At 25.6% G+C, this 17255-nt stretch overlaps 2 protein-coding genes across 2 annotated transcripts; both read right to left on the bottom strand.

Annotated features, from left to right (window-relative positions):
* Positions 1-2418: 2418 nt before the first annotated feature.
* Positions 2419-3959, bottom strand: LOC124920436 (11-beta-hydroxysteroid dehydrogenase-like 4A). The gene is made up of 5 exons (XM_047460926.1): positions 3762-3959; positions 3463-3655; positions 3264-3349; positions 3031-3162; positions 2419-2950 (listed from the first exon to the last, which is right to left on the bottom strand). The coding sequence occupies exons 1-5, from the start codon at positions 3942-3944 to the stop codon at positions 2561-2563; spliced, it is 984 nt and encodes a 327-aa protein (XP_047316882.1). The 5' UTR covers positions 3945-3959; the 3' UTR covers positions 2419-2560.
* A 9416-nt stretch (positions 3960-13375) lies between these two features.
* Positions 13376-14863, bottom strand: LOC124912948 (11-beta-hydroxysteroid dehydrogenase-like 4A). Its single transcript, XM_047453582.1, has 5 exons — positions 14681-14863; positions 14382-14574; positions 14207-14292; positions 13986-14117; positions 13376-13907 (listed from the first exon to the last, which is right to left on the bottom strand). The coding sequence occupies exons 1-5, from the start codon at positions 14861-14863 to the stop codon at positions 13518-13520; spliced, it is 984 nt and encodes a 327-aa protein (XP_047309538.1). The 3' UTR covers positions 13376-13517.
* Positions 14864-17255: the final 2392 nt, after the last annotated feature.

The following is a 17255-nucleotide window of genomic DNA, read 5'->3' as shown; positions in this document are numbered from 1 at the left end:
TGTTTTTATTTTATATTTTTTATTAATATTTTTTTATAGATATTATAAATTTATAATAATGAACAAAATTGATAAAAAAGTTAAAAAAATAACCATATAATTTTGTAAAATTGATATATATATATATATATATATATATTATTAATAAAGTTAAAAAGTTGTTTTAAAAAAAATTATTCAAATAATATTTTTTTGAGTTTGAAAATAAGTTTTTGAGTCCGAGATAAATTACTATTTGTGACCGTTACTCTGTATTCCGCATTAATATTGCGTTGTTAGGCTTGTATTAAATTCATCATTGAATCAGTTTAGATGCATAAATAAGTTAATAATAAGATATATGTTGATGATTGGTTGGCTTGATATTACATTTGATGCAAGGATTGAACAACAATGAAGAGAGAAATATGAGCATCAAATCAATTTGGTAGGTTTTAGCTAATTAAAATATTTTAAATAGTTATTAATTTAACATTAATAATAGAGTGATTATGTTATTATTTAAGTTAGCTAATTCAAGTAGGATTCCGTTTATTAAATGACTTATATTTATAAAAAATAAATAAACCTACTTGTCTAGATGACATCGTTAATTTTTTATTCCATTTGAATATGACATAAATTACAAGATCGTTAATAGAGAACAAATTTTTATATTTTTAGGTCGGGAAGAAATTAGAGAAATTAATACAACCTCATGGATAAATATAATAATAGTCTTTTTATTGAAGAGATTGTTTGGTTTGAGTTTATAAGAATAAATTTAGTTTATTTAAAAAATGATTTAGAGAAATTGAATATTATTTTTATTAGAATTATTTAGAAGATATTAATATATAATGAGAAAATGTATTTTAGTATTTTGTTTGATGAATTAAGTTATGTGATTAGAGAAATGAATTAAATATTATTTAGTTATGTTGAAATTTTATAAAAAAAAAAAAGACTCAAGAACAAACTCTAAGTCTATTTTAAATTAGAAAAAAAACTAGTTAACAAAAATAATATTTCGATACTTTTAGTTTTTACTACTTTCTCCGTAATAATTGATTTTGAAGAATTTTAAGAGTACATTGTTTTTACTATATTTAAAAAAAAATATATAATATATTTTTCTCTGTTACAAAAACATATTAAAATTTAGTTTTAAATTTGGTATCATTTTGAAGAATCAAATAAAAATAACTTAATTTTCATTTTACAAAACATGAATTTTATAGATTATATTTTAAAGAGAAATGATAAAGAGCGGAAATTTTTGACAAGAATGTATAGGGAATGATGTGTCACATTCTAATTAGATTGAAAATTTGAAAATTCTCTTCCTATTAAATTTTCAATCCACTTAAGAATGTGACACATCATTCTCTACACTTGTCAAGATTTTTTTTTTACTCCCTATCATTACTTTATTTTAAATTATCAAGTTTTTAGTAGTGTTGTGACAATGTAAATATTAATTTTACTTCATTTCTGATCTAAATACCGATTCGGTGTATGAGATTATTATAAATATTTTTACAGATTCATAAAAGATATATTATTATTTAGAGATGTATTAAACTCATTCTTTGTTATTTCTCTTTGTTTCCCTTTTTAATCAAAAATATTTTATAACTTTATAAAAAAAAACTTTTTAATTTATTTTGTTGTTAAATGAATAACTTTATTTTATTTTTAACTCACTAAGGTAATTTAAATTATAAGAATTATTTTTTAAGAGACTAAAAGTAAATTTTTTTATGAAAAGATCATGTTAATTTTGAACCTTAAAATATAAATAACTTTGTTTTCTCCCTCTTTCTCCTTCATGTTAAATTGAAATTAAGATACCCAAGCTACATATTTATGTATTCAGTAAATATTACATTTTATTTAGAAAAAACTAATAAAAATAAATAATATTAAACTAGAATATCAAATATAAAAAAAAATTATATGTCCAAAGGTTATGACATTCATTAATTGACAGAGACAATGACTAACCTAAAAAATAAAATAAACTCTTTATTATACAATTTATTTTATTGATTCATAAAACGATTATCTATTACATTATTATATATAGAGAATATATATTAGATAATTAAAAATAAGATAAACCAGGAATTAAATACAATCAAATATTTTAACTTTAAATAAAAAAATTAATAATCAAATATCTTACTTTTATATATTATGCCACACAAATCATGAAATTATCACATAGAAAAAAAAAAAAAACGAAACAATGATTAAGATAAATAAGTTATAGTTAAAAAAAAGATTTCAATGATAATTTCCCTTTTTAGTGAAAATTTAGTTATTTATTTTTACGAAGTTAAAATTTCCACTAAAATCATAATAGAACAAACATTAATCTATTTCTATGTTTTAAATGAAAATCAAATCAAGAACGGATACTATAATTGAAATAAAATAAAAAACAAAGATCTTTCAATAATAAAAAGTTTAGAAATTAAGTTCAAACTCCAACATTTCTTAATAGGAACTAAATAAAAGTATAGCTAGAGGTGGTATTGTGAAGCTCTAGCTAACTCCTTAATGTTCCATGTTTAACCTAATCCACCTTCAAGGGACCATTTGACTCAACAAAGACAACATTTTTGTTTGTATTCCTTGGTAGCCCGGTCCTTAGAGCGCCACATAATCGGTCGCCCCACTCGATAAGTTGTGGAAAAATCAAGTTCAAATAGAAAGCCCATCTTATCCATGCGGGCTCGAACACGAATCTATCCCCACGACAAACCCTCCTAACAATAGCCTTTGCACACCTTTCTCTTGATTCAGGTGGGCTATAAGCCGCCATTGTCTTTACATTCGTGCAAAATTGTTCAGATGTTGTCATATCTGAGGTTACGAGTCCAGGCGTCAATATAGTTATCCCAATATCAGAACCAATTTCCGCCCTAAGAGCCTCGTAGAAGCTTATCAATGCGCCTTTAGTTGCCTGATTTTCGAAAAGCAAATATTATATCTAACACGCGATTCACGTACATATGACAAAGTGGTTGGTTATATTTTCGTTACCCCATAAATGGATAGGGTTGGTGTTGGGAGCCAACCAGCACAAGAAGCATTTACAATAATCTTCCCTTTGGTTTTCCTCAAATGTGGTATCGCAAAGTAAGTGCAATAAGCCGATCCCCAAAAGTTTACGTCCTATAATTGTTAATTTTAAAATGTTGGATAAACGAAATGAAATAAAGAATATTTGAAAAAATAAATGTACATATAACAACGATTTACTTAGAATTAATTACCATTAGTGAAGTAAGAGTTTCAAGGCTATTTGAATCTTCAAACAAGGAAGCTTGAAGTATCCCTGCGTTGTTCACAAGATGGTCCACTATGCATTTGAAATTATATCAAATTATTATCGTTACGACGTTACATAATTCTTCAAATAATTCTATGAAAATATAAAGAATAATTATAAGTTTAAGTGTATATTATACTCACATCTACCAAAAAGGTTAATCGTTTCTCGAATTAAACGCTCACAATCTTCGAGTTTAGAAACATCGGCACGCACCACATGGACATTAGGGGAACCGAGCAGTCTCGATTTCTCTTCAACCTTTCGTAGGAGATTCTCCCGCCTTCCAACCAACATGAGACATGATCCTTTTCTAGCATACTCGTATGCCAATTCCTATATACACGAGTATGCAAAACCATGTTTTTAATAAATATTTCGATTTCACTTCTGAATAAAATATATATCATTTGTGAAAAAACAATCTTTAACGAGGACATACCTCTCCGATACCGGAAGAGGCGCCGGTGACGATGACCACTTTTCCGGCGAGATTCTCCTTTAGTAAGAATCCCGATATGAAATTCAAAACCTTGTAAATTACTAAGAAGGGCAACAAGATAGGGAGTATGATGAAGAACAGAATAGGGACAAAAATGTCCATCAGATCTTGAATCAGATCCATTTGGCGATAATTGACCTCCCTTAACTTTACTTGGACTAGTATTCAAGGACAAGAATATAAATATATATAGCCATGGTTTTATTTATTTATTATTATATCCAATCATTCTAATCTTAATCAAATATAATTACGATCATGGAAATGATATTACCTCGTTTTTAAAAAAATAAATAAATGAAAGGAGAGAAGATAAAGAATTTTTTCCTTTATTTTTCCAAATTTCATCAATTTATAAATTAAATTCACTTTTAAAATACCAAAATAAATAAAAATAAAATTTTATTTTATCATTATATATTAATATTTTAAAAACTTTTCTGATTTAATTTTTATTAGTAACATTTAAGTTAAAATTAGTTATGCAAATTTCAAATTTCAAATTTAAAAATGAAAATTTAAATTTCATCCTCATCAAAATAAATATATTAAGCTGAGATTGGTTAATAAAAAAGAGTGATAAAGAAGAAAAATTGAGAAAGAAAATGTGAAGGAATGATGTGATATATAAAGGGTTGGGGAAACAATAAAAAAATAAAATTTGATATATTTTTAATTAATTAGATTTCTCACTTTTACATTGTTTCTTTCAAATTTCATCCTCTCTATTACTTTTCGTTATTATATATATATATATATATATATATATATATTTAATTAATATATATTTTGAAATATTATTTTATCTAAAATAATATATTTAAAACGTATTAAATTTTAAATAAATTTTAAAAAATATTTTTTTACCCAAAACCCAATTCAATTCAGATCTGAATCTGTATGTTGGTTTTTTAAAATTTGGTCATTATTGGGTTATTCAACAGATTTGGTTACACCTCTCATAAATTTTTTCTTTCCTAAATTATTTAAATAACTCTACCTAACAAATACCTTAGAAGACCGCTCCACTTATAAATATATTAGTACTTCTTTAGTGTCGGCAGTAATGACCATTCTAATCTGATAGTTGGGTAGGTTAGATTAAGAATAATTTAAATAAATTTTAAATAAATCATTATATTTATATTAATTATATGACCCAACTATTCTTATGGATATAAAAGATATGATCCTCTGTAAATGGATCCTTGTTCCCTCACATGTCACATGTATCCCTCCAAAACATGCAACCCTGGGTGGATATAAACGGGTTCACTTTTCATTTTGTCATATTAGTTTCGGGTATAGTATCGAAACTAGAGCTTAACCGATTACAACGACATGCTTACTTACGGGGATTTTAGATCTTAATTATTTTTATCAAATGGTCTTATTATAATATATCATTTTAGTTTTTCTAATTCATTTGACAACGTTTGTAAATTAATGAAACTACACAAGTTCGAACCTCAAATAATTGGTCATATTTATATAAATTAATTTATCAACTTCTTTTTTATAAAAACAATTAATATTATATTTTCTAATATTTTAAATTTTCAACTATTATTCTTAGATTGCCAAATTTATGAACTCTATAAACTTATTAAATAAACATATGGAGTACTAGATTGTTAAGGAACACATATTGACAATAAAGAATCATACAAAAATAATTATAAGTTTGTATAATTAAAAGAACAAAAACTCATGATGAATCGGGCTTATCATACATCAATTTCTTTAATTTTTCAACTAGCTCTTATAAATCACCATTTTTTCTTGATTAAAATTTATAAATAAAAAATTCGACAAAGAGACATGTAGATCACATGTGGAGATATCGGGTTAGATTTATGAATGAAAAGTTTATCACTTGTCAAGCCATTTCATACGTCCTTCAGCACAATCCGATTGTTCAAAAGGGAGGTGAAGCCGGAGCAGAATTTCAATTAGTTAATCCGGTCGTTCAATTAACTATAGAATCTCATGTCTTTACCATCCTTGCGCGGTTATAATTTGTGTAGTTGTGAATGTTGTTTAGTTTATAGTGATCACATTATTTGGTGACTTTTTTAATCTCATTTTGAACTATTACTATTAAACTAGATCATAATTTTGGCAATTTAATAGATGAATCAAATAATGTCAAGTTAGTATGATCAAAAACAATAATCGTGACCGAAATGTTGAGATTCACGTTACAAATGGATAATAAGAGAGGACTTTTAATTTGTATGCAGACATATTTGACGTAGAAAACACAGAATGAATGATTATATATGTGAAATTTGGTTGTGATATCTAAACAAGGAAATGCGCAATATTTAAATTCGGTCAATTAAATCTAACGTGTCAATATTATCTTCTTTTTGTATATTAATATTTTCATTTGTTGAGTCTAATATTCTGCTATCCAAGTCCTAAAAGAAGCTGACATTTACAAAGAAAACAGAATTGAACGTTAACGTTAGGAGTGTTTGTGAACTATATGTTTTAACTTGTGGTAATTAGTCGTACATCGAAACAGAAAATAATCGAAATAAAACTCAATGTTCTCACCATAATAAATTATATATATAAATGATGGCTAAGATAAATTTTGCAAGTTGAAATTAAGAAATTGAATGGCATTTCTTCTTGACTATTTCCGTAATTTTGTTAATATCGGAGGAGGGTGTTTTTGTTTCTCTTTCAATAACTCATATTTGAGTTATGTTGTATTTTCTTAGGTGTGATATTTTATTTAACCAGATAAAAATTTTCATCTTGAATTTTTGTGATCAGAATAATATTTTCTAACTCTCGATGAGTTGTTTGCTACTCATACCATTCGATTGTATTGATAATCATTTCTTGAGTCTATATCCATATCTTTTTTAGCACTAAAAGAGACGAAATTATCGGATATGGATTGTTTATCATTTTTTCAACAATTAGTTATTTATTTGACATTTAATATAGAGACCCTCTTACATGTATCATTCTATTATTTGTACGAATTTCTCAATATTTTGGTCATATATATATAAATGATCAATTATTATTTGACCGAACTTTCCGACATTGTTTACCAACTCTCGACTAAAGATAATTTCAATTGACACTTAGAATATTTCGTAGAAATTTTTATAACACTGTTTCCGTTTCGCTTAGAATATATATATATATATATATATATATATATATATATATATATATATGATAAAAATATAAAATATTAGCTACTAATTATAATAATAAATTAATAATATATATGAATAAATAAAGATGTTACAATTATATACATGGACCACGGATTTTCTCCACGTGCACTCTAATAAATTTTAATAGTGACAAAGCTAATTACTTAATTTGAAGATAATATAATATAATCCAATTTCCCAGAGTTTAAGATTGACAAAAATAAATAAATTAATAAGCATGAAAGACAATGCTTTGAGTTAGAGTAACACATGATGATCGAATCTAAATATATAATCCTATTAAATATTGTCAAAAATATAGTTTAATAGAAACAATAATTAAAAAGAAATCAATAATATATTAACTATTAAACCTTTTTGGGATTTGGGTTATTTTATTTAAATTGGTTTGGTTTGGAGTTATAATAAAATTGAGTTATTAAAAATGATTTAAAGGATATTATATATTTAATTTAGAGAAAATTGGAACATATTTCAATTTCAATTTAAAACAATAATTTTTTATTTTATTTTATTTTTTTAATTAAGTAAAACAAGTATGACACACCACCATCATGACTTCAACTCAAAACGCTTAATTTAGAACACTGTCAAACTTCATATTTCAAAAATTGAAATATTTTCTCATGATAGATAACATCATTATAAACTGTGATATCCTAAACGTGCCCAAAAGTTTGAAGGAATATGAGAATCAATCATGATAGATCACCTAGCTATTTTGAAAAGATTATTATTATTTTTTTTACAACATCATTTTGTTGTAGAGTGTATTTGTATGTTGTTTGGTGAATTATACCAAGATATTAATTTAAAAAGATTAGAACACTTATTATTAATAAATTTTGTTCCATTATCACTCCTAATAATCTTAACGTACGTTTGTTGCATATTATTTTTAATAAGTATGAAACATTGTTGCAATTTTTCAAATACAAGTGTTACGAGGAATTCCAAATACATATGAAATCATCAATACTGGTAATTATGTAAACAATTTAAATTTAACTCCTCACCTTGAGGCTCTATACATCAACATGAATCAATTCAAAGATTTTATCAGTGTAAGAAACAATATTAATGAAGGTAATCTAATTCACTTAGAGATAATGGACATTAAGAATAATTTATTTCTGTAAAAAAAATATTTAGGGAAAATATCAAAAATATTATTTGTATCATGTCATTAGAAACGAATACCAGTTTTCTATTTTTTTTTTTTTTTCAATCTCAATATATATTTGATGCAAACTTATGATGCTCTAAGTTGCACATTTTTTTTTTTTTTTTGAGAAAAAACAATTTGTTTTGCTATCATGAATAAGATTAACAGTTCATATTAAATTATGTTTAAAGTATGGATCAAATAAAACTTAATTGAGTGTTAACTCATTTAAAATTATAATTGTTCATACTTCTCAAATTGATTAAATGATCCATTAACTAAATACATAAGCCTTGCATTCTCTAATTTTCAAATATCTTTAATAAAATTATTGTTAATTGCATACATTACATGATACCCGAGTCCAGTAATCATTCATATTTATCTTTAACTAAATTGTTAATGCTCATGGTAAACTCAAAAAAAATATGTGAATAAGATATAAGTTAGGAACATTTACATGCATCCATGCCACTTGAGGATGTTTCAACTGCTCATCTTCCTTTAACATCTTTCATATTTAAAAAAAAATCCTTGTACATTCTATATTCTTCTAGAGTTTATTTTCATACTCATTCTTCTCTAAAACATTGTTGATAATAATTGTATTTTCTCTTTTATTTCTTATTATTATTTTTTTGTTATTTCACCAAGCAAGATAACCAACCATCTTAAAATAGCAGACTATGATTTTTGCATTATTATTTAATCCTTCACATATTCATATATAAGTCTCATCAGGAATTGCAGTAACAAGTTTCAGATCGCAATCTATCTTAGCTTCTTAACACCTTCACATTCTAAGTGGTTTTAACTAATAATTTCATCTAATATGACAATATCTTTTTGAAGATAACATTTTTTCGTACAGTTGTTTCCGTCTTGATTTAATTTTCAATTAGAGATCGCAATTAGTTTTAGTTTTTAGTAAACAGGAACCTTCTTAAGCCTAACGTATTCATCATCCATGCACTTGAGAACCATAAAGTCGACGATTCCCTATTGTCTTCAATCTTCCAAAAAACGAAATACGCAGGCCTTGGGAATAATTCATCTATGAATCTGACTTTTATCCTATCTTATAAGCAGTGTTCTAAATGGCGGTAGGCGGTGGCGGAGCGGTAAGTGACTGCCTACTGCCTCAGGTTCCTAGGCGGTGCTTAGGCGGTGCCTAAGCGGTTGAATATAAATAAATATAAATATAAATATAAAAAATATGTTCTATAATTATCATTTTATCAAAAAGCCAAATTAATATTCTCTAACATAGTAACATCTAACCAAAATAAGTATGTAGACGAGCTAAATAAGAGATAGATGTTTAGATGATCGAATGATATGTAGATGATAAGGGAGGTGAGGTGAATGAGATAAGAAACGAAAAAGAAGAAGATAAATGAATTGGAATGTAAAGAATCATTTCAAAATTTATATAAATAGTGGGAGATAAAGAGTGTTTTTATTGAATTTATATATATATATATATATATATATATTAATATTAGTAATTAATTAATTAAAAATAATAAATAATTAAATAATCTGACCGCCTCATGTATAGGCGGAGCGGTGTTGGACCGCCTACTGCCTAGGCGCCGCCTAGGCGGCCACCTCGACCGCCATTTAGAACACTGCTTATAAGGCAAGTACAACGCTAAGACACCATCCATAATAGGTCTCTCTCAAGGACAAATTAAGAATTACTGTTTGGGTGGGCTTGAAAAAAAATTAAAATGAATTTTTTTAGTGGGGTTGAATAAAATAATGAGAGATGTAACTAGGGATAACATGGATTTATCCTTTTTTTTTATTTATAAAAGAAAATAATGAATATAAGTGTAAAAAAATAATTAATGATCCATGTCCTTTCTCTACTATAAAAAAATATTTGTTAAACCTTCTAAGCCCTAACTTAAATTCACTCTTAAATAAAGCCATTCGTATAAGAGAATATTAAAAAATATATGTTATGAAACCGGAATAAATTTAATAAAAATAAATTTAATTAAATTTTTATATAATTAAATATAATAAAAATATTTTAAATTCAATTTTGTAACAGGTAAAATAATAAAAAAACTGTCTACACTAAGCTTAGTACTTACCAAATAATATATGTTATAAAACTGAAATAATATTAATAAAGTAAAATTTAATTAAGTTTCTATATTTTAACCAAATAATGATATTCCCGTACCAACATTTTAAATATAATTATAACAAGACATTTGTTATTAAATATGAATGAATAAAATAATAATTGATTATTCTAAAAATAATTAATTTTTATTAAAAGAACTTTCTTACCTATATATTTTTATTGAAGATCAGATTAATGTTATCATTAAGGTGAACTTATAGAAAAATAAAAGTTAATATTTGAGATTAACTTTAATTTTTTAAAAATAAATAAATAATATGTAACTAAAAAGAATTATATCTTAAGGAAAAAGTCAAATAACTATTATATATGTATATAATAATATTAATATTATTTTCGAAAGATTGAAATATATTATTTTAATATTAATTATTTTAATAAAATATTTATTTATTATAAAATATAATTTGAATATAAAGAAATAAATAAATTTAAAAGATAAAAAATACTCATAAATTATAAAAATACTAAAACTCATATAAACAAATTCTAAAACATAATTAAAATCCAAATAATCATTAATATCAATATATATAACTCTCTCTTCTCTTTTCCTCTCTCCAACCATGCCTAAAACCTCTAATTGCATACTCAACAGTCTTCCTCTAAATTGTATGTATATAAAAAAAATTATAAATGGATTAAGCCCACCTCAACCCCTAGCTCTATCGGTCCCGGTCCCGGTCCCGGTCTCTCTAGCGAGAACGATAATAATTAGAGTTTCTCCTAAATGATCTGTTGGATGAATGACTAAAGAATCGTTATCGTTGTTGTATAACAAATGAGTCCGGTTGTGGCAACATTTGAGAAGTGTTAATCAGTGGAGTAACATTTTGAATCGTGTTAGGGCTAGAGTTGTTTGACGTTTTGTTGATATTCACCATCTTAATTCTTTTGCTTAACAATTAGTGCTAGATGAATCTAGCTCTAATACTATATAGAACTTATATAGAAATGGTGATTGATAAAACTATTGGAAAAGGTTATGAAGAAAATTGGAGAGAAGAAATATTTTACACAAAATTGAGAGAAAAAACTTAGGTAAGAAATCCAATATAAGTAAAAAAAAAAAAAAAACTCAACATATTCTTAAGTATCTTAACTTATTAATAATTACAAAATAACTCAAAAAAGTGGTTATTACTATAATTTAACAAACAAATCAACATTTACCGCTATTAAAATGTTACTTTCCTATCAAAATTTTTATGAGTTTGATTCCCATATCTAGATTATTGTATATTGAAAAAAAATAAATTGGTACTTGGCAATCATTGGTTTTGGAGAATTTCTGCATTGCTTTATTTGTATTATATTTACAAAATATATTAAAAGTTAGTTAAAAACATTTGTATCATTTTAAAGAAACAAAAAAAATAACCTAATTTTCCTTTCACAAAACATGAAGGATGTATAATTTTATAGATTATATTTTAAACTAACATGTTTTTATTATTGTGGGAACAAGGTGTAAGGTGTATGAGATTCACAACTCAAACTACTTATTTCAACAAAACTTGATAAATTTAGAGAAAATATAAATTATTATTATAAATATTTATGCAGAATGTCAATACATGATCTATTATTGTTATTTAGAGATGTATTGGTTCCATTCATCTGAAAATTTAAACTCATTATTTTTTATTTATCTTCTTTTGTTATTTTATTTAATCATGTAAGTGATTTTCAAATATCTAATTCAATAAGAAAGAAAGGAAAAACTTTTTAAATTTATTGCTAGAAGAATAACTTTGTTTTCTACTACTTATTCTTCACTTTAAATTGAAATTAAGATATTCATGCATAAATTTATTACAACATTGTCAAAAATAATAAATAAAGAAACATGGATTTTACATCTATTTATACCAAGGTACATATTTATGTATCTAGTAAATACTACATTTTATTTAGAAAATTCAAGTAAAAAATAATATTAAACTAAAATATCAAATATAAAAATAAACGTGGATAAAAATTCCGGTTCTTCAACGATGGATAAGCCGTTGTTTATCAAACGTGGCCTTTTTTTCCCGAATTTGACCTATATTTGATTAAATTTCATAAAACCAACTTAATGGAAAACCAACTGAATAAGAATATTACACATAAAACCAAATCCTAAATCCTAAAGTCTACAAATACCCTAAAGATTAAGGATTAATATATCAATATATAAGCATACATTGGAGTTATCCATAAATAAGAACATTACACAACCCTAAACTCAAACCTAAACCCTAAATTGACCTGAATAATCGAACAACGAGACGGAAGAAAGGACGGACGCTCGGCCGATGATGAGTTCAAACGAGATGGACGATTTCCGGTTGAAGTGGTGCGGATTGAAATGAGACGTTGGAGAGTGGAGTCGTGGAGAGTGGAAAAATCGAATTTGAAATGTTTTATAATGAGGGTCAAAATTAGATTTTGAATTTATACCCTGATATGCGAGCATTACAGATGCGAGAATCGTGTAATGCTCGCATGATGTGCAAGCATTACACGATTCTCGCATCTGTAATGATCACACATCAGTGATAAATGTGTTATTAAGGGCATGACTGACATTTCAAAGGAAGAAAATGCCTTTTTTGCAAGGTTTATCAACCTAGGACTTTTTTTAGAATTAGACCTATTATGAGGATCATCTAATCAAATTTCTCAAATATCATATGTCAAAAAATTATGAATGAACGAGACGTAAACCAAAACATGGAGAATAAAATAATCTCTTTTACATCAAACTACCTTCTCACATTTATATTTTACATATAAAAAAAATTAGATAATTTAAAATAAGTAATTAACTAAACAAAACTATTAGTTTTATCTTGTTGTGGGACACAAACTATGAAATTGATTTACACGAATGAAGCAATGAACGAGAAACTCTCATTTTCCTTCATGGTTTAAATTTTAAGTATAAATTTTCACTAAAATCACAATACAAAACAAAGGTACATCAATTTTTATGTTTCAAATGAAAATCAAATCAAGATCTCAATAAAAGTATAGCTGAAAAGTATCAAAAGCAAGACCTTCCAATAATAAAAAGTTTAGAAATTAAGTTTGAACTCCAACATTTCTTATTAAATAAAAGTATAGCTAGAGGTGGTTTTGTGAAGCTCTAGCTAACTCCTTAATGTTCCATGTTTGACCTAATCCACCTTCAAGGGACCATTTGAGTCGACACATACAACATTTTTGTTTGTTTTCCTTGGTTGCCCGGCCCTTAGAGCGCCACATAATCGGTCACCCCACTCGATAAGTTGTGGAAAAATCAAGTTCAAATAGAAAGCCCACCTTATCCATGCAGGCTCGAACACAAATCTATCCCCGCGACAAACCCTCCTAACAATAGCCTTTGCACACCTTTCTCCTGATTCAGGCGGGCTAGAAGCCGCCATTGTCTTCACATTCGTGCAAAATTGTTCAGATGTTGTCATCTCTGATGTTACGTGACCAGGCGTCATTATAGTTATCCCAATATCAGAACCAATCTCCGCTCTAAGAGCCTCGTAGAAGCTTATCATTGCGCCTTTAGTTGCCTGATTTTCGAAAAGCAAATATTATTTCTAACACATATTCACTTGCATATGGAAAAATGGTTGGTTAAATTTTCTTACACCATAAATGGATAGGGTTGGTGTTGGGATCCAACCAGCACAAGAAGCATTTACAATAATTTTCCCTTTGTTTTTTCTCAAGTGTGGAATCGCAAAGTAAGTGCAATAAGCCGATCCCCAAAAGTTTACATCCTATAATGTTTTTTTTAAATGTTAGATAAATGAAAATGAAATAAATAATATTTGAAAAATATAACAATGATTTACTTGGAATTAATTACCATTAGTGAAGTAAGAGTTTCAAGATTATTACAATCTTCAAACAATGAAGCTTGAAGTATCCCCGCGTTGTTCACAAGATGGTCCACTATGCATTTGAAATATCAATTAATATTATTGTTATGACATTACAGAATTCTTCAAATAATTATAAGTTTAAGTGTATCTTATACTCACATCTACCGAAAATGTCAATCGTTTCTCGAATTAAACGCTCGCAATCTTCGAGTTTTGAAACATCGGCACGCACCACATGAACATTAGGGGAACCGAGCAGTCTCGATTTCTCTTCAACCTTTCGGAGGAGATTCTCCCGCCTTCCAACCAGCACGAGACGTGATCCTTTTCTAGCATACTCATATGCCAATTCCTATATATAAAAGTATGCAAAACCATGTTTTTAATAAATATTTCGATTTCACTTCTGAATAAAATATATATCATTTGTGAAAAAACAATCTTTAACGAGGACATACCTCTCCGATACCGGAAGAGGCGCCGGTGACGATGACCACTTTTCCGGCGAGATTCTCCTTTAGTAAGAATCCCGATATGAAATTCAAAACCTTGTAAATTACTAAGAAGGGCAACAAGATAGGGAGTATGATGAAGAATAGAACAGGGACAAAAATGTCCATTAGATCTTGAATCAGATCCATTTGGCGATAATTGACCTCCCTTAACCTTACTTGGGCTAGTATTTAAGGACAAGAATATATATAGCCATGTTTTTTTTTATTTAAATCCAATTATTCCAATTTGAACCCTTTTCATCTATTAAAATACTTAATTTAATTAATTAAAATACTAAAATAATTTATATTTTATAAAAAAAATTATTTTATCATATTATATATTAATATATTTTAAAAAATTTACTGATTTAATTTTTATTAGTAACATTTAAATTATTTGTTATGCAAATTTCCAATTTATAAATAAAGTTTAAGCTTTATTCATCAAATAAATATATTTGAAGTGAGCTGAATTTAAAAGATAAATATTATAATATTTGTTAATATATATATATATAATTAAAATATATTTTATTTAAATTAATGTATTAATAATATATTTAAAAAATTTAATCTTCTATCCTATTAGTAACTAAGACGAATATTCTAATCTAAGTTCCTGTTGAAGTTTGTTGTCCTATTTTTCTTTTAATATATTTAAAAAATATAAATTTTTAAATAAATTTAAAATATATTTTTTTTGCTCAAAACCCGATGGGATCTGGATCTGTATCTAGATATTGGTTTTTTCAAATTGACACTTAACTAAGACGAGTGGCCCCACAGTAGTAATGTCCATTATAATTGACAGTTAGGTAGGTTTTGTTTCGCGTTTATAAGTTGCATTTGAACATTTATGTAATAAACTCACGCAAAATTATAATTAAGTTTTAAAAATAAACTAGCCCCTTAATTAATTATTTGATGGATCAAACTTGACCGAAATGAATAATAAGAAAGAAGTTTAAAAAACCTAAAAATAAATTAACAATTAAAAGATTTGGTTTAAAAGGTGAAAAATATATATAATAATAAATTATTTTTTTATTCATATTAATTATTTTAAAACATATTATTTTTTAATTTAAATCATTTATTAATATTTAAAATTATATATTAACAAAAATTTATAAAAATTAATATAATTTATTTTTAAATATATACTTATTTTTTTAATTTAAATCATTTATTAATATTTAAAATTAAATTAATAAATATATATAACATGATATATTTATATAATATTAATTATTAAATCATATTATAAATATAAAAAATAAATAAGCTGAATCAAACCTAACCGATTAGTTTAACGATTAAAAATCTGAAACTATAGTCATAAATAAATCATTATATATATAAACGACTTTACTATTAAGTCTATCATATTAATTTGAATTATCAAAATTTTAATATTTTATTTTTTTTTAATTAAAACGTTTTTCTTATTATTATAATATTTCATTTTAATTTATCTAATTCATTTTATATATTTATAAATTAATAATATTTATAAACATTTTGAACGTATTATTTTTAAATAGAATATTTTTTTGAGATTTATACGTTTTAATTTGTTAAAGATGTTTTAGATATCTAAAAAATGTATTAGCTATGAAATTATTTGAAAAAATCTAAATAGAGATAGTTTTGATATACTATATTTTGCATAACCACGTAACTTTGTGTCAAATTTAACAATTTGAACATATTTGTGTTTTAAATTAAGTATTTTTTTGAAATATATGCGTTTCAACTTATCGAATGCGAATTGAATGTTTTAAAACAATGTGTAATGTACGTAAATTGTTGATTTTTTTATAAAATAAAATCATACTTGTTATATTTTTACAAATGTCGTAAATTAGTTAAAAAATATTACATTAAAATAAGAAGAGTTCATTTGCTTGAGAAAAACCTCATATTACTAAAATTTTGATAGTTAAAACTCTCATACGACATAATTTAAAGTTTGAGCTCCTATTGCCATTTTTATGAAATGAACATATGGATACTAGATGGTTAAGGAACACATATTGCTTGGAAGGACCCAAGAATCGGAAATAGTGTGAGATTAAAAAAAATTAGGGTGAATTTAAATAAATAACGATAAAATTTTGGAGAAAATAAGTGAAAAAATATAATTTAAAAAAAAATAAAATAAAGGGTAATGTCAAAATTGTACCGTAAAATTAAATTATTTTTTTTCGGGGTGGAATTCAGCCTACCCGAACCCCTACATAAATTCGTCCCTGAAGGGACAATTTTAATTAGTTAATCCGTTCTTTAATTAGATACGATCGAAAACAATCAGAGTGTTATAAAATCTCATATCTTTACTATCCCTAGTGTGGTGGTTAGAAGGGATAATTTGCGTCGGTGTGAATGTTGTTTAGTTTATAGTGATCACAATTATTTGGTGACTTTTTTAATTTTATTTTGAACTAATACTATTAAATTAGATCTTAATTTTCGCAATTTAATAGATGAATCAAATAATGTCAAGTTAGTATGATAAAAAAAAAACAATCGTGAC

Source organism: Impatiens glandulifera, chromosome 1 (genome assembly GCF_907164915.1).
Source record: "Impatiens glandulifera chromosome 1, dImpGla2.1, whole genome shotgun sequence".
Taxonomy (NCBI): Eukaryota; Viridiplantae; Streptophyta; class Magnoliopsida; order Ericales; family Balsaminaceae; genus Impatiens; species Impatiens glandulifera.
The sequence above is the reverse complement of the archived record's forward strand: the minus strand, read 5'-3'. Positions and strand labels throughout refer to the sequence as shown.

What these genes read in the sequence shown, in the direction of transcription:
- LOC124920436 (XM_047460926.1), bottom strand. Translation starts at nt 3,944, where the DNA reads ATGGATCTGATTCAAGATCTGATGGACATTTTTGTCCCTATTCTGTTC. An exon ending in AAACTCTTACTTCACTAATG is followed by an intron (nt 3,163 to 3,263) that starts GTAATTAATTCT and finishes TAACAATTATAG; the next exon opens with GACGTAAACTTTTGGGGATC. An exon ending in CAACCCTATCCATTTATGGG is followed by an intron (nt 2,951 to 3,030) that starts GTAACGAAAATA and finishes TTCGAAAATCAG; the next exon opens with GCAACTAAAGGCGCATTGAT.
- LOC124912948 (XM_047453582.1), bottom strand. Translation starts at nt 14,863, where the DNA reads ATGGATCTGATTCAAGATCTAATGGACATTTTTGTCCCTGTTCTATTC. An exon ending in GATTGACATTTTCGGTAGAT is followed by an intron (nt 14,293 to 14,381) that starts GTGAGTATAAGA and finishes TCAAATGCATAG; the next exon opens with TGGACCATCTTGTGAACAAC. An exon ending in AAACTCTTACTTCACTAATG is followed by an intron (nt 14,118 to 14,206) that starts GTAATTAATTCC and finishes AAAACATTATAG; the next exon opens with GATGTAAACTTTTGGGGATC.